Source organism: Neolamprologus brichardi, chromosome 13, assembly GCF_056152115.1.
Source record: "Neolamprologus brichardi isolate AB-2024 chromosome 13, ASM5615211v1, whole genome shotgun sequence".
Lineage (NCBI taxonomy): Eukaryota > Metazoa > Chordata > Actinopteri > Cichliformes > Cichlidae > Neolamprologus > Neolamprologus brichardi.
In genome coordinates, this window is record NC_142116.1 from 33,034,287 (window position 1) to 33,052,583 (window position 18,297).

The window sequence follows — 18,297 nt, forward strand, 5'->3', positions numbered from 1 at the left end:
CAGAGTGGTGGCTCATTCATAAAGTATTCTGTTCCAGCTGCTGGAGGACAACATCATCACTTTTGCGAAGAACGAGCTGAAGAAGATCCAGAAGGCTCTGAATCCAAATAAGCCCCAGTGCTTGGAGTTTCAGAGGGAGGATGATGAGCAGAGGAGCAGCAGAGAGGCATTTGTGAAGATCACAGTGGACTTCCTGAGGAGAATGAAGCAGGAGGAGCTGGCTGACCGTCTGCAGAGCAGTAAGAGGATTTATCTAAAGATTTAAGCTGTTGGATAAATGAGAGACTTGTGACACCAGTGTGTTCTGTCATTTCTCAGTGGGTCAGAAATTGTCATCAGCATTTTGTAAAATATATTTGTTAAAGTTGTATTTTTATTATTATTATTCAGAACTTCCAGCTGCAGTTTGTCCCCGTAACCTTAAATCTGCTCTGAAGAAGAAGTTCCAGTGTGTATTTGAGGGCATCGCTAAAGCAGGAAACCCAACCCTTCTGAATCAGATCTACACAGAGCTCTACATCACAGAGGGGGGGAACTGCAGAGGTCAATGATGAACATGAGGTCAGACAGATTGAAACAGCATCCAGGAAACCAGACAGACCAGAAACAACAATCAGACAAGAAGACATCTTTAAAGCCTCACCTGGAAGACATGAACCAATCAGAACAGTGCTGACAAAGGGAGTGGCTGGCATTGGGAAAACAGTCTTAACACAGAAATACACCCTGGACTGGGCTGAAGACAAAGCCAACCAGGACATCCAGTTCATGTTTCCATTCACTTTCAGAGAGCTGAATGTGCTGAAAGAGGAAAAGTTCAGCTTGGTGGGACTTGTTCATCACTTCTTTACTGAAACCAAAGAAGCAGGAATCTGCAGCTTTGAAGACTTCCAGGTTGTGTTCATCTTTGATGGTCTGGATGAGTGTCGACTTCCTCTGGACTTCCACAAAACTACAATCCTAACTGACCCTAGAAAGTCCACCTCAGTGGATGTGCTGCTGATAAACCTCATCAGGGGGAAACTGCTTCCCTCTGCTCGCCTCTGGATAACCACACAACCTGCAGCAGCCAATCAGATCCCTCCTGACTGTGTTGGCATGGTGACAGAGGTCAGAGGGTTCACTGACCCACAGAAGGAGGAGTACTTCAGGAAGAGATTCAGAGATGAGGAGCAGTCCAGCAGGATCATCTCCCACATCAAGACATCACGAAGCCTCCACATCATGTGCCACATCCCAGTCTTCTGCTGGATCACTGCTACAGTTCTGGAGGATGTGCTGGAAACCAGAGAGGGAGGACAGCTGCCCAAGACCCTGACTGAGATGTACATCCACTTCCTGGTGGTTCAGGCCAAAGTGAAGAAGGTCAAGTATGATGGAGGAGCTGAGACAGATCCACACTGGAGTCCAGAGAGCAGGAAGATGATGGAGTCTCTGGGAAAACTGGCTTTTGATCAGCTGCAGAAAGGAAACCTGATCTTCTATGAATCAGACCTGACAGAGTGTGGCATCGATATCAGAGCAGCCTCAGTGTACTCAGGAGTGTTCACACAGATCTTTAAAGAGGAGAAACAACTGTACCAGGACAAGGTGTTCTGCTTCATCCATCTGAGTGTTCAGGAGTTTCTGGCTGCTCTTCATGTCCATCTGACCTTCATCAACTCTGGACTCAATCTGATGGAAGAACAACAAACAACCTCCAAGAAGTCTGAAACAGGAGAATCTGCAGAGAAACACTTCTACCAGAGTGCTGTGGACAAGGCCCTAAAGAGTCCAAATGGACACCTGGATTTGTTCCTCCGCTTCCTCCTGGGTCTTTCACTGCAGACCAATCAGAGTCTCTTACGAGCCCTGATGTCACAGACAGGAAGTATTTCAGGAATCACTCTTGCAACAGTTCAGTACATCAAGGCGAGGCTCAGTAAGAATCTGTCTGCAGAGAAAAGCATCAATCTGATCCACTGTCTGAATGAACTGAATGATCGTTCTCTAGTGGAGGAGATCCAACAGCACAGGACTTCAGGAAGTCTCTCCACAGGTAAACTGTCTCCTGCTCAGTGCTCAGCTCTGACCTTCATCTTACTGTCATCAGAAGAAGATCTGGATGAGTTTGACTTCAAGAAATACTCTACTTCAGAGGAGGCTCTTCTGAGAATGCTGCCAGTGGTCAAAGCCTCCAACAAAGCTCTGTAAGTAAACATGTTGTCATCACTTCATTGTTAAAATCATGGGAAATAAATCAGAAATGCTGAGTTCAAAGAGCACTGTAACATTTTTTTTTAAAATAGTGAATTAAATGATCATCAGTCACTCAGTAAATATATGGTAGTTTTAATGTTTCACTCCAGCATTTCTAAAACACACTTTGTTCTGTAACTCTTATCAAAGGACAATCCAGACCCAGCCTATAAGAACATGAGCTCTGATGCTTCAGCCCCTCTGACAGGTTTATTATCCTCAGCTTGTTCACTGGTCTCCAACTCCAGGAGTTTGGTTGTTTTATTCTAAAGCACAAACTTCAGCTACCAGACTTCACCTACATCTTTTTATGATGTTCGTAATTCAAGTTCAAGTTTGTATCTCACTTTCAGTGCACACTCTCCCTTTTTAAATATAAATCTCTGCTGTGCTGTCATGTTTTCATCCCGTATGGAGGGAGAACTTCGGTCTTCATTACTGAAATTGCCACTGAGGTCGTGTTTCTTGTCAGTAACCATATGTAACTGTAAGGCTTCCATAACCAGTGTTACCACAGAATTACAGTGGGTTCACTCTGGGTCCTCTACAGTTTCCTCCCACTGCCCACAGACATGCAGTTAGGTTACCTGGTGATCTAAACTTCATGCAGGTGTGAGTGAGAGTGGTTGTCTGTCCCTCTGTGGGCTTATTGGAAGAGACTGGATGGATCTCTGTTTTTTCTTTGATATATCCTGACAGCAAACATTCTCCATGAAGTCTGCATTTCAGCTCATCTCTTTTATACGCACCTTTAACAGGAAGAGTTTTATACAGCTAGTGTTTAAAATCCAGTGTTCCTCACAATACACAGGTAATGAGCATAATGATTATTGAATTAGTAAAATTTTCTAAAATAATTGTTTTAGTTAATATTGTATGATAGTGTACACAGAATTATTAGCTCAGTAGGTAGAGCGGTCGCACCATGATCATAAGGTCAGGGGTTGAATCCACTGAATAGCTACCTTGTGGTACCCCTGAGCAAGGTACCATCAAGGTACCAATCGTGTACACTGGATTGGTAGCACTCATAGTTTTAAAATAAAATTTAAAAAAAGGTTCAACATATAAACAAATTTCATTTGATCACATATATTGTTTGTTTTTTTGTTTTTTTCCCTTTCTCTCTCAGACTGAGCAGCTGTAACATCTCAGAGGAAGGCTGTGAAAATTTGTTGTCAGTCGTCAGCTCCCAGTCCTGTAGTCTGAGAGAACTGGATCTGAGTACCAACAGCCTGAAGGCTTCAGCAGTAATGCTTCTGTCTGCTGCAGTGGAGAGTCCACACGCCAAACTGAATGTTCTGAGGTCAGATCAATTTGTATTCTGTTTAGTTCTGTTTGTTTATGTGTTTGATGTTTGTTTTTGTTTATATCTTTATCCAGTTATCCTTGTTTCATAGCATTTTTATTCAGTTCCATGTTAAAGTGAAGTTTTACTAACCTGCTCAGCACAAGACAATAAGCTATTGCACCCTGATTACACTTTAACAACAATCTTTATTCATGTTTTTATCTTCAGACTTAACATCTGTGAACTCTCAGAAGAAAACTGTGAAACTCTGTCCTCAGTTCTCAGCTCACAGTCCTCTAGTCTGACAGAGCTGGACCTGAGTATCAGAAAGCTGCAGGATTCAGGAGTGAAGCTTCTCTCTGTTGGACTACAACGTTTAAACTGTAAACTGAATACTCTGAGGTCAGATCAGAAAACAGTTTGTTTTTAGAATTATTAATTAAAGTTCATCCATATGATGTTGTATCTTAGTATGTTAATGTTTCCTTTAAAAATAGAAAGTCAAGATTTAATGTTGTGAAATGTATTAACAAACTCTACATGAGTATTTGTTGTATAGATTGTCTTTTATTTTTCAGACTGAGTGGCTGTAACCTGTCAGAGAGAAGCTGTGAAGCTCTTTTCTCAGTCCTCAGCTCCCAGTCCTCCAGTCTGAGAGAGCTGGACCTGAGTAACTCTGACCTGCAGGATTCTGGAGTGAAGCTTCTGTCTGCTCAGCTAAAGAGTTCCCAGTGTGCAGTGGAAACTCTCAGGTCAGGATTTAAACTTTTCCACAGATGATCATTTGAAATGTGATTTATATTATTGTATAAACAGGTAACTTTTATACAGCTGTCAAGTGAACTTTTATTCACATTTGAGTGGATAATTGGACTCTGAATTACTAAAAGTTGTTATAGTCATGGCTTTTTTTTTTTAATTAAAAAAAATACTTCATGTACTGCCTAATTTAAAGATTTAGGCTCCTTTGGGCCCATAATATATATATTTGATTTCTTTGTGAATGAAATTAGGAGGATATTGGCGACTACTGATTGGTTCGCTGTCTGTTTTTTATTCACAGTACTTAGTTAATTTTAAAGGCTGTTTTCTCAAAATGAGATATTTATCTTTTCTTCTACAACACTTGGAGCGACCAAATCTTCTTGCTTGATTTATTCGTTACAGTTTGGTTTAAAGAATATTAGACTCGTAACATAATAAATATATTTATTTCACTTCTTCTTGAGAGAAAGAGAGGGATGACTGGGTGAGCTCCAGTGGTTAATCCCAGCGGAGAGAGCGGCTCACTGGGCTGCAAATGATCACAGTAGTAATGGCCATAGTTTGATAAAACAGGCCGTCTTACCCTGTAGATAATACAGGGTTCTGGTGCCGATGTGGGGGAGGGGACTCGCCCGGTACTAACTACATACTACCAACTACCTCATCCAGATGTCTTCCCTACTAACCCTGATAAGAAGTAACTGCAGTAGCCTTATAGGTCAAATCAGTTTCACCTGTTAAAGGTAGCTCCACTATTAATGGTGTCACTTGTTATTTCTGGGATGAGTTTAGTAGCCTGAACAGCTGCTTAAAGGAAAGGTTATTATCATTATTATTATTTAATTATTAAGTCCGGGGTAACCTGCAAGAGCTGTTTGCACAAAGAATAATACTCAGACTTTTAGGTTTTATCGTTTTACACAAGGTTTAAAAATGAATGTCCACAATTGAATTGCAGAAATCGTTATTGAGCTAATACTGATGTAGTTGTTATCTTTGGTAAGGAGAGGCTGGAGGAAGAATGAGCACAGTCAGGCCTAAAGATGCTCTTAATAATAATAATGGATTGCATTTATATAGCGCTTTTCGAGACCCTTTACAATTCCACTATTCATTCACTCTCACATTCACACACCTGGTGGAGGTAAGCTACAGTTGTAGCCACACCTGGCCTGGGACAGACTGACAGAAGCGAGGCTGCCATATTGCGCCATCGGCCCCTCTGGTCATCACCAGTAAGCGGTAGGTGAAGTGTCTTGCCCAAGGACAAAACGACCAAGACAGAGAGAGCTAGCTCATCAGACAGACAAGCTCATCTTGTAACCTACTGGTTCGCTGGTCAGCACACCAGCTGACTAGCGAACCGGCTAACTAGCAGATCAGCTAACTAGCAGTCCAGCCACAAACTGAAGCATGATTAAATGTAGTGGAGATATCAGGGATGACACTGGTGTGTCTGATTCACTCTTTAGCACTCCGGTCACTCCGGTGTGTCAGCTAGAACACCACTGAAGGCCAAATAATCCCAGCGTGTGGAATAAGGAGCTTAAGGTTTGGATTGAGGCACTTTATTCTTTCACTGATTGATTCTTGTGGCTGTGATCACGTGTGTGGTTTCTTACAAAAAGGAAGTACACAATACAAATACATGACAAATAAGATGAATAGATAAGTTACATATCCAGTTATATGTACGTACATATATGTACATACATCAGTATAGCTAATATAGCCATATATAAGGACAAAGATCACAGTACTATAATGCAGTAAAGTTAAACACAAAGGTGTATCTACATAAATCTATCCTATCAGTGATCAGGGTACTGTAGTATACTTCTACTACAAAAACTATACAAACTAAACGACATTAGTGTGACTTGTTGGAAAAAATAAAGACTGCAATTATTGTGAAGGGCTTCCAGTTAAACTAAGATCAGCTGATTACCTCATAACAAATTGTTTGCTATAGAACGCAGCTCCCACTCTTCATTAATATCATGTACTGTAACTCCCAGGTAACCATGCTTACCCAGCCACGCCCAGTAGTCTCCAGAGAGACCAACAGCTGGTGCACATTGTAACACCGTGGCTTTCGTAGTCTCTCCTTTTTCTACAGCTCATGTATTCTTCTTGTGATGGTGCGTCTTGAGAGAGGCTCATACATGCCGTCATTTGTTGATCCTAAGAACGTTCCTCAGACCGACTTCTTCAACAACAATAATCGGCCTGCAGTTTGTAGCTACTCACTTCACTGTGGCGTTTGTTAGCTTGTCTTTCTTTGGTTTATCTAGACTCCTCCCACAAGCTGAATCTACGTAGTCTGCCCAAGCCTCCCACCTCTGTTTGTTTGGGTGGTTTGTTTGCTGCATCAACAGCGTGTAATGCATTTAAGAGATACTTCAGACATGAAGTACTCCGACAATAAAAAACTCAACTTTGCTTCCAGATAACTTTAGTTGTATCAACACTTCCCTCTGGAATAATTAGACTTTGGTGACAAACTGATGTGATCTCCATGTTTCCTTTGTTGGACTGTGGGCGAGTGTCAGAACTGAATGTACTGAGTAACATGTAGAGTTTAAATATGTGTCAGTTCCAGTTTTAGAGCTCTAAAGTGCAGCTATCATGTTAGGAATATGTTAGGAATACACAGGAACACTGAGCACACTGAAGTCAAATCTTTATTTATCCAGTTCATCTGTAGGCTGTGCTCAGTCCATCCATTTAGTGAAATGATGTTTAAAGGTCTCCTTGTTCTCTGAGCGTGCACAGATCCTGAAGCAGAAAGCCTGGGTTAACAGAGAAATGATCATCACTGTGATGATGCTCATCATCTCTGACTGGGATTTGAGGTTTTATCAAAGCAGCAAACACAAAGAAAGCCTGGCTATGTTGGACTGGGTGTGGAAGCAGCTCCCAGTTTGAGTTCAGTAGACAGACACCCTGTCTACTTTGAAGATCAGCTTCAAACTTTCCTTTTTGATAAAGCTTATAATAGAGCTGGATCAGGTGACCCTGAACCATCCCTTAGTTATGCTGCCATAGAGATGGATAACAGACGGATTGTTGTTGTTTTGTGTGTCTGCAGTCTGTCAGGCTGTCTGATCACAGAGGAAGGCTGTACTTCTGTGGTGTCAGTTCTGAGCTCCAACCCCTCCCATCTGAGAGAGCTTGACCTGAGCTACAATCATCCAGGTGACTCAGGAATGAAGCTGCTGTCGGCTGGACTGAAGGATCCAGGCTGGAGACTGGACACTCTCAGGTATGGAGATAATGTCTGATAGAGGAGGAAGAGCTGGAAACATCTCCTGTGTCCTTCACTCAGTTCCTGTTTGTTTCCTGCAGATGAGACATGAACAATCACACATGCAGGAATATTTTCAGGGACAGACACACTAGTCTAGCTGGATAGTACATGGATATTTATGTAGGGGGTCTCCAAGGAGTCTGTTTGCAGGAACATTAATGATAAGTGATAAGTCATGTTGAGAGTTTCATTAAAAGTACACCTACAGTTAGGTCCATAAATATTTGGACAGAGACAACATTTTTTTAACTTTAGATACACTTTATTAGGTCACAGGTGTACCTGAGATAGTGGGCACTGTACCTAATAAAGTGTCAGCCATGTGTATGTTTCCTATGCTGTATGTCCACAGTCACAGTGGCAGTCAGTGACACTGACAGAAGGATGAAACAAGGCTGTGAATCGTTTCAGTCTGTGTGTGTGACAAAGAGGCAGACAGGAGCAGCTAACATTTGGAAATGGAAGCTTACTGGAAACTCTACATTCACAGCTGAATTCACAATAGATTTGTTCTCAAGTGCACATTTAGCAGCTAATGCTAATACTGTTTTCCCTTTGCTTTCTACAACTTGAGCAGCTATTCCTAAGTAAGCCACTTTGCTCTGCTAAGGATTTGTGTGACCATAATGGAAACTCTGATAAGCTAATGCTGCTAAGCTAATGCTGTTTATGGGCCCTGTTAGAATCAATATTTCATTCTCATTCTGTTGTTTGAGAACAATATTAACTTTTCACATCATTATAACACAAGAGAAAAGGGTATTAGCGTTAGCTACTAATGCTTATTCATCTCAAATTAGCTTTAGCTGCTAATGGGAGCCTACTTAGCATAAACCCTTCACATCGTTATAATGCAAGGGAAAAGAGTCACTTATGGCAGCCTATTTAGCATTAACTTCACATCATTATAACACAAGAGAAAAGGGTATTAGCATTAGCTACTAGTGCTTATTCCCCTCAAATTACCTTGAGCTGCTAATGGCAGCCTACTTAGCATTAACTCCTCACTAATATAATGCTAATTTACATCAAATTAGCTTAGCATTAGCTGGTAGCATCAGCCTACCTAGCACTAGCTGCTCGAGTTGTTATAAGGAAAGAGAAAACGGTATTAGCATTAGCTGCTAATAATTATTCACCCCTAATTAGAGTTAGCCCCTAATGGCAGCCTACTTAGCATTAACTCCTGACATTGTTATAATGCAGGGGAAAAGAGTCTACCGTTATTAACTAATGGTAATTTGATGTGAATTAGCATTAGTTAATAACGGTAACTTCGTATCATTAGCTGCTGTCATTCTTACAAAGCAAACAGTATGAGCATTAGCTGTTAATCCTTTTTCATCTAAAATTAGAATTAGCCACTAATGGCGTATTGTTAAAAAGTAAGAAAAAACATTGTTAGCAAAGTAGTTATCATTATTTGATAATGCTAATTCACATCAAATTAGCAATAGTTATTAACGGTAACACATATCACATTGTTAAAATGTAAGAAAAAAAATTGTTAGCATTAGCGGATAAATTAGCATTAGCTAATAACGGCAACCTACTTAGCATTAGCTGCTCACATTGTTAGAAATCAAGAGAATATGGTATTAGCATTAGTTGCCAATGCTTATTCACCTAAAATTAGCATTAGCCACTAATGGTAGCCTATTTAGCATAAACTTCTTGATGCTAAATGAAGTTAATTAATGCTAAATAGGCTTAACTGAAATGAAAGTAATGTTAGCATTAGCTGCTGATATTGTTAAAAGGTAAGATAACACATTGCTGGCAACAGCGGATAATGCTAACACACATTATAATTAGCATTACCTAATAATGGCAGCCTTCTTAGCATTAGCTGCTTATATTGTCATAATGCAAGGGAAAAGAGTTGGCAAAAACTATGTTAGCATTAGTGGATAATGCTAATTCACCTAAATTAGCATTAGCTAATGATGGCTATGTACCTAGCATTAGCTACTGATATTGATATAAAGCAAGAAAATATGGTATTAGCATTAGCTTTTAATGCTTTTTCATCTAAAATTAGAATTAGCCACTAATGGCGTCCTTTTTAGCATTAACTCTTCACATTGCAGGGGGAAAAGTTAAAATTGAATAAAAAAAATGTTCACATTAGCTACTCGTATTTTTAAAAAGTAAGAAAAACCTTTGTTAGCATAAGCGGATAATGCTAATTCACCTCAAATTAGTATTAGCTAATAACGGCAACCTACTTAGCATTAGCTGGTCACATTGTTATAAAGCAAGAAAATATGGTATTAGCATTAGCTGCCAATTCCTATTCACCTAAAATTAGCATTAGCCACTAATGGCAGTCTACTTATATTAGTGAGGAGTTAATACTAATGCTAATTCACATCAAATTAGCATTAGCTGCTAGCATCAGCCTACCTAGCACTAGCTGCAAACATTGTTAAAAGGGAAGGGAAAACTGTTAGCATTACCCGATAATGCTAAACTCTCATCAAATTAGCATTAGCTAATAACAGCAGCCTTCTTAGCATTAGCTGCTCACATTGTTATAATGCAAGGTAAAAGAGTTAGCGTTAGCGGAGGATGCTAATTCACTTCAAATTAGAAAATATGGCATTAGCATTAGCTGCTAATGGTTATTCACCTAAAATTAGAATTGGCCACTAATGGCGTCCTATTTAGCATTAACTCTTCACTAATGTAATGCTAATTCACCTCAAATTAGTATTAGCTTATAACGGCAACCTACTTAGCATTAGCTGGTCACATTGTTATAAAGCAAGAAAATATGGTATTAGCATTAGCTGCCAATTCCTATTCACCTAAAATTAGCATTAACTGCTAATGGCAGTCTACTTAGCATTAACTCCTCAGTAATGTAATGCTAATTCACATTAAATTAGCTTTAGCATTAGCTGGTAGCATCAGCCTACCTAGCACTAGCTGCTCACATTGTTAAAAGGGAAGAGAAAACGATATTAGCATTAGCTGGTAATAATTATTCACCCCTAATTAGAATTAGCCGCTAATGGCAGCATACTTAGTATTAACTCCTCACATCGTTATAATGCAAATGAGGCTAACTTGCATTAAATTAGACTGCTGTTATTAGCTAATGCTATTTAGCAGTAGCTGCTCACATTGTTATAAAGCAAAGGAAAACGATATGAGCATTAGGTTCTAATTTTGTATTTGCCTTAAATTAGACGTAGGTGCTAATGGCGGCCTACTTAGCATTAGCAGCTCAGATGTTGTAATGCTAGGGAAAAGAGTGTTAGCATTAGCCGTTCACATTGTTATAAAGTTAAGGGAAATAGTGTTAGCATTAGCTACTCACATTGTTAAAAAGTGAGTGTTAGCATTAGTGCATAATGCTAATTCACATCAAATAAGCATTAGTTAATAACGGCAGCCTATTTAGCATTAGCAGATAATGTTGACCTTGGCCCACTGGAAAAGTTAAGAACTTAAGATTTAGGAGTGTTTCTCGATAGCTCTTTCTCATGTGAGAAACAAATAAATTCTGTTATGAAAACCAGCTGTAAGGTTTATATTGTTGATTGTCATTTATGCTTAGAAATATTTACTCATGTATGCTTAGAGTTATATAATTGATTGCATAATGATAGAGGTTTGATCCTCAGTAGTCTGTAAAGACTCTGTGTGCCTTCCAGAGTGCTCTGGCATGCACACACCACTTAGGGCCATGAGAGAGGTCGTACCCTCTCTTACTGATTTATGGTGTAGGACAAGAGTCTCAAACTCAATTTAGCTGGGGGCCGCTGCAGGCAGAGTCTGGGTGAGGCTGGGCCGCATTAGGTTTTCCACAAGAAAGGCATGGTTAAAAAATTCCAATCTTCTCAAATCTCTTTATTTTTATTTTTAACACAAAATATGAAAAATAAATAAACAAATTAAGAATTAATAAGAAAATAAATCAATCTGTAATACATAAATAAAATAATAATAAGATATTTTTAGTCAGTGAACTTATGTGTTTTTTTCAGTCTTCTATATCTGCTGTATTTAGATTGAAATGTCTGTATTAACAGTTCTATAACCTTCTTCTGAACATGAATGGAACACTGTAGAAAATGAACTGTTCTTCTGAACATGGCTTCTCTTGCCTACTCCTTGCTGCTAGAGACCTGGCAGCGTTTCCTCTCGCATAGCCGAGCCAGATTTGGCCTGAGGGAGGAAGCAGTTGCGACCCTCAGTATGTCTTGAAGATGATCATCCGTAAGTCTGGACCTGTACTTGGACTTATTGAAGTTCAAAGTGGAGAAGAGCTTTTCGCACAAGTATGTGCTACCAAAAAGGCACATGGTCCGCTTGAACATTCGGGAAAGCCGAGGGAAACTAGGGCTCAATTCTCTCAAAAATTGTCCAAGCTGCTTTTCCACTCACCTCCCTGAACTTTGCTTTGAGTTCAGAGTTGCACTGCAGCTCAATGAGCTCCATTTGAAGCACAGAAGGGGCATCTTGCACATCAAAGGAGAAGGGGTCCGCAAAAATTTGAAAGGTGGCTCTGTGTGTCTTGAAGTCAGCAAATCTGTGATCAAATTCGTCCTGTAGTCTCAAAATGACATCAACATACTTGTCAGCACTGAATGGTGTGCATGCAACCACGAGTGCCTTGCATGCTGGGAAATGGCAAAGGTTTGTCTGAGAGAGCTGAGCTTTCCAGAGCGCAAGTTTTGTGGAGAATGCTCTCACGTTGTCATAGGCAGCACTGACAAGTTGCCCCTGGCCTTGTAACGTCTTGTTCAGTACATTAAGCTCATGTGTTATATCAACAAGAAAAGCTAAGTCCATGAGCCATTTGGGATCAGTTAGCACAGGAACACTAACTCCATCCTTCTCCATGAAGGCTTCACTTCTGCTCTCAACTCAAAAAGTCTCGTTAATACATTTCCCCTGCTGAGCCAACGTACCTCAGTGAAGTCGAGCACATCCCCATATTCTGACTCCATTTCCTCTAAAAAAGCACAGAACCTTTGGTGCTGTAAGCCCCTGGATCTGATTTGGTTGATGCATTTCACAACAATAGACATCACATTGTCAAACTTCAGGCATTTGCTGCAAAGGACCTGCTGATGGATAATGCAGTGCAGAGCAATGGCCTACTCCACGCCTTCCTCTTCCAGTTTTTTTTGAACAAGTGCCACCAGTCCATTTTTCCTCCCTGTCATTGATGGCGCTCCATCTGTTGTTATTCCAACAAACCTCTTCCATGGCAAACCAACATTCTCAATGGCATCACACAGCTTGTAAATATCTGCTGAGCGGTGGTCTGGCCATGCATTGGAATTACTGTGAGCAGCTCCTCCATCACTTCAAAACTGTCATCAACACCACGGACATACATTGGGAGCTGGGCAGTGTCGGTGATGTCTGTGGTCTCATCAAGAGCGACTGTTTTAAGACTGGCAACCCGGTTCACTCTCTCATCTCCCTGGTATGTTGCATCCACCTCAGCATGTCTAGTTGTGTAATGATGTTTCAAATTGTATTCCTTGTGCAGCGCAACTTTCTCTGTGCAAATAAGACAGGTCGGGGTGCTCCTGTGCTCAACAAAGAAATATTGCATTTCCCACTTTTCCTGAAATTGTCGGTGCTCATCACCAACCTTTCTCTTCACCGCAGGCTTTGAAAAAGACATGTTTGGGGCTATGTAACATTTATAATTGTACTTGGTGTCACTGTCGCATTGACGTTTCAATCAAGCGTTTAGCCGACGGACGGGGAACGTCTCAACGCGTAGAGAACGTCATTTCTGCTTCTTTTTCTTGCAACCGTAGCACGGCGATCGGCAGATAAAAAGCCGGTAGCAGTCTCCTTTGTTTTTACGCTCGATGTTCATGTCTTTCATGACGACACGAACACCGTGGCATTTGCAGATGGTAGAAAGTACAGGGATAGCGAGCGCAAAAAAGGCGACTGCTCACGGCGCCGGGCTGTTGTTACAGGAGAAAGAAGCGGAAATGACACCATGACATATAACAAATAACATCACCTGTTTCTGATGTTAGTTGTGAAAGTTGAAAGTTAGTTGTTAGTCTGTGAAAAAATAACTAAAACTCCCACTGACGTGTGTATAAATCTATATACGTATAATGTCCCGCTGGGCAGCAACTTAAAAACCCAACTTTTTTTGAAGTGTTGTGAACGCAGCGCGCTGGGGCGAATGTCCACGTTTGCCCAATAGAAAGGAGGAAGCCAGCCAGGCACAGAAAAGAAAGAAACACTCCAGGGCAACGCTGCTGTAACTTTTACTCATTGAGAAATGTTTCCCTGCTTGCATCAAGCCCGGCTGGTGTCCCCTGAGATCCATATCCCACCCTGATTGGTGGGTTAATTCAGCTCCGCACACAACACTGTAAAGTGTCATACACTATCAAACTAACATTAAATTTTCATATTAAGGTGGGGGCCAAAAACTATCGTCCTGCGGGCCGCAATTGGCCCGCGGGCCGCGAGTTTGAGACCCCTGGTGTAGGAGGACACCTACTCTGTGTCTGGTTAAGTATAAGAGCCCTTTGTTAGGGGGACCACTGGACTCTTAGCACCAGCTTTGGGGTCACAGGGTCACATCTGGAACACACACACACACACACACACACACACACACACACATACCTACACTATGCACAGACTGGTACTCTTTGTTCATACCTGTGTAAGACGTCATATGTTAATGAACTTATGCATATTCATGTAACCTCAATAAAGAGCAGTGTTACGAGGGAGCAGACGAGAGCGACTGAGGTCAAGTGAAGGAACGGCGTTGTCACAGTTCTCTCCCTCATGAATTGTCTGGTTCCAGCGGTGGGTCTGTGCTAGGCGACCCATCACCAGCTTTTTCCAGCTTTTCCCACTGGTTACCAGTACGTGGTAGAATCCACTTCCAGATCTTGTTGTTGGTCTTTAAATCTCTGAATGGATTGGCTCCATCTTATCTCTCTTTAACAAAATAATCCAAGTCGAGCTCTCAGGTCTGCAGATAAGTAGCTTCTGACCAGAACTAGACGTAAAAACAGAGGTGAGCTTTATCGATCGCTGCAGCCAAACTCTGGAACAGTCGCCCTTCACATCAGGTCGTCACCAACACTCGACATTTTTAAAACCCGGTTGGAAACACATTTGTACTCTGTAGCTTTCAATTCTGACGAGTCTTTATAGTAATTACTGTGTATGTTTCCTATTTTCTCTCTACTCTGTGCAGCACTTTGGCTCAACCTGTTTTTAAATGTGCTGATAAATAAATGTAGATTTCTTTGAATAAAACAGTGGAGCCGAGCTTTGAGCTCAGTGTGTAACAGTGTGTGTATGAGAGCCATGTAATGTCCATGTGTGCATGCTGACTGTGCTGCTCTGACCCCCTCCTCCTTTCAGGGTGGAGCCTGCTGGAGTCCGATGGTTGACACCAGGTCTGAGGAAGTGTAAGTGTGTTTTTAATGGGATTCATGAAAACAAAGCAGCACACATTCAACCATCTTCATCATGTCAGGAGTCATCATCAAAGTGTCAATCAATGAACAGATGATGGATCAATAACTGCAGCTGGATTGTGTTTGTTCTCTCCATCAGATTCCTGTCAACTCACAATCAACACAAACACAGTGAACACAAACCTCCAACTGTCTGACAACAACAGGAAGGTGACACATGTGGAGGAGGTTCAGTCATATCCTGATCATCCAGACAGATTTGATGGTTTTTATCATCAGCTGCTGTGTAGAGATGGTCTGACTGGTCGCTGTTACTGGGAGGTCGAGTGGAGAGGAAACGTTTTTATATCAGTGAGTTACAGAAGCATCAGAAGGAAAGGAGACAGTAATGACTGTAGGTTTGGACACAATGATCAGTCCTGGAGTCTGTACTGCTCTGATGATGGTCCTCAGTCTGTCTGGCACAATAACAGAAAAACATCCATCTCCTCCTCCTCCTCCTCCTCCTCTGTCTCTAACAGAGCAGCAGTGTATGTGGACTGTCCTGCTGGCACTCTGTCCTTCTACAGAGTCTCCTCTGACTCTCTGATCCACCTCCACACCTTCAACACCACATTCACTCAAACTCTTTATCCTGGGTTTAGGTTCTGGTCTGGTTCCTCAGTGTCCCTGTGCTGAGTGGGGTGTAAAGAGTGTCTCCTGTTACAGAAACACTCTGACTGTTGAACAGATAGTTCAGTCTGTACATGTCTGTCTCTTTCACTCACAAACACGTTTTCAGATTCATGGATTCAATCAGTTGATGTTTGAAACTCTTCTAAATGATTCCTTGTAAACTTCTTCCTCTTCAGTCACAAACAAACAGGAAGTGATGTCACATGTGTTCCTGTCCACACAGCAGAATGAGTCTATTGCTGACAGTGATGTACAAACAGAGTGAGCATTTCTGAGGCCCAAAATAAACTGAGTAGTTCACTGAATGAACAATGGACTGTGAGCTCAGTTCCTTCATCATTAGTATGGATTATATGTGTATATGTATTATATTAGTATCATATATATCAGGTGCTGCTGCTGCTGGTTTCAGTCATTGTGCAAATGTGCTGTTTGTAAGGTTGTAAAGCTGCAGTCAGCTGAGACTGAAGAATGGTAAATGGTAAATGGCCTGTATTTATATAGCGCCTTACTAGTCCCTAAGGACCCCAAAGCGCTTTACATATCCAGTCATCCACCCATTCACACACACATTCACACACTGGTGATGGCAAGCTACATTGTAGCCACAGCCGCCCTGGGGCGCACTGACAGAGGTGAGGCTGCCGGACACTGGCGCCACCGGGCCCTCTGACCACCACCAGTAGGCAACGGGTGAAGTGTCTTGCCCAAGGACACAACGACCGAGACTGTCCAAGCCGGGGCTCGAACCGGCAACCTTCCGATTACAAGGCGAACTCCCAACTCTTGAGCCACGATCGCCCCAAGTCACCTGATCAGTGAGCAAACGTTTCTGAAAACGTCCAGATGAACAGAATCAACCTTTTGGGATCAGCCAGCAATGCAGCATCATTGTTGTTCAGGTTCAGAGGTTTGCAGGAATGAACTGATGACCAGAAACAGCTGCAAAGTCCAATAAAATACCAGCTGGAGTTCAGCTGCATTTGAAGAAGTCAAAGAAAAGTAAGGATGGCAAAGGGCGATGTTTTCTTCCAAAGAACTGAAAACATGGTCGACGCCTCATTAGAAGAATAATCTGGACATTTGTGAGGAACTCTAACCAAGAAAGCAACACAAGAAAGCAACGTCAAACAGATCCAACAGACAGTTTCATGACTGGAAGTGTTGAGTGTAAAAATACTACATTGCATTATTGCATCCTCTCACCACAGGAGGTGCTGTTGGCACCACTGATTGCTGATCAGCTGTTCTCTGATGATCTGATTGATACTGTGAATAACGGGACTCACTGAACTCTGTGACACAGTGAAGATTACAGAGTTTAACTTCAACATCTGACTGACGTCACACAGACAGAAGGATGAACCAGTGAGGCACAGAACACAGTTACTGGAGATACTGGATCAGCTCCATGTGAACCTCTGATGGAGAAGCTGCTGAGCCAGAGAAACATCAGGACATGACAGGCAGCTGCACTTATCTAACAACATGTAGCAGAGCTGATCTATGTTAGAGGATCTATCACAGCAGCTGAAGCCAAAGTCCAACACTGGATACCAGCTGAGCCTGTGCTGAGTGTAGTGTTACAGGAAAAGGGCAGAAACACTGTTTAAAGCACTGAGTGCTCATAGAGAGATGCTCCATGAGTCCCAGTACAGACTACAAACATGGTGGAAACTTAGCTTTGATATCCACACTCTCTGCACGTCTGTGAGTAACTGTGATGAAGATGTGCAGAGATCTGTGTACAAACAGGAGAAAGACTGTAAAGACTCTGTGCTTCTAACAGCCTCTGTTAACATATGTGAGGCTGTTTGTTGTTGTTGCCATGGAGCTTTTCACTGTTTGGGTCAGCAGGTCATGTGATCAGGTTTGTTCTGTGAAAGCTCGACGATGGTTCAGTGTCAGGGTTTGTTTGCATTCATCAATAAATATCTAAATAAATCAAAGACTCCATGTTTTTTCTTTCATCATGTGACCTCTGCTCATCCATCTCTGTGTGTATCAGGATACATTTAGTTCATAATACACAGAAAAATCAGAGTTATTACCTGTAATAAATGTGAAAGTAAAGATTCCTGCAGTGATAACCAGGCAGGACTGAAACACATCCAAGCTGTCACCACGGTAACAGCACCGTCCATCCACAGGTGAGGGGAGGAGCAAAAAGAGGGACTTTCACCATACATACATACACCACAGTTGACAGGTAACCCTATTGGAGTCGCCATAGTGATGGGTGGAGTCTCAGCTTCAGCGTGTTGATGGGCACAGCCATTGTTACCACAGCTACTGGTGGGGACCTGGAGTTGGTATACGCCGAGCTGTGAGAGGACAGAGATGGAGAACGGACATTTAACTATTTAACAGGAGATACGTTACGACTAATAGACGACTGCTGTTTAAATGATGTCTTTGCAGCCCTTATGCTACATGTTACACAACTTTTCTTCATGCCAACAAGACTGAGGTGCCACATAGTTGACTCATACAACTGATTATGATGCATATTTTACTATTGCTATGTTCACATCGTCTCCTTGGCTTTATTATTGAAAGCCTGGAGATACTCTGACTTG

The 18,297-nt window shown here is 41.6% G+C and overlaps 2 protein-coding genes across 2 annotated transcripts in view; both read left to right on the plus strand.

The window, feature by feature from the left end:
* Positions 1-18,297, plus strand: part of LOC118455873 (NACHT, LRR and PYD domains-containing protein 3-like) — a 240,091-nt gene that overhangs the window by 57,822 nt on the left and 163,972 nt on the right. The gene's annotated exons all lie outside the window — the stretch shown is intronic.
* Positions 555-16,017, plus strand: LOC148100097 (protein NLRC3-like). Its single transcript, XM_087850472.1, has 7 exons — positions 555-2,189; positions 3,371-3,544; positions 3,758-3,931; positions 4,108-4,281; positions 7,386-7,559; positions 14,988-15,034; positions 15,183-16,017. Exons 1-7 carry the CDS (start codon positions 769-771, stop codon positions 15,719-15,721), a joined length of 2,703 nt encoding a protein of 900 aa, XP_087706598.1. The 5' UTR covers positions 555-768; the 3' UTR covers positions 15,722-16,017.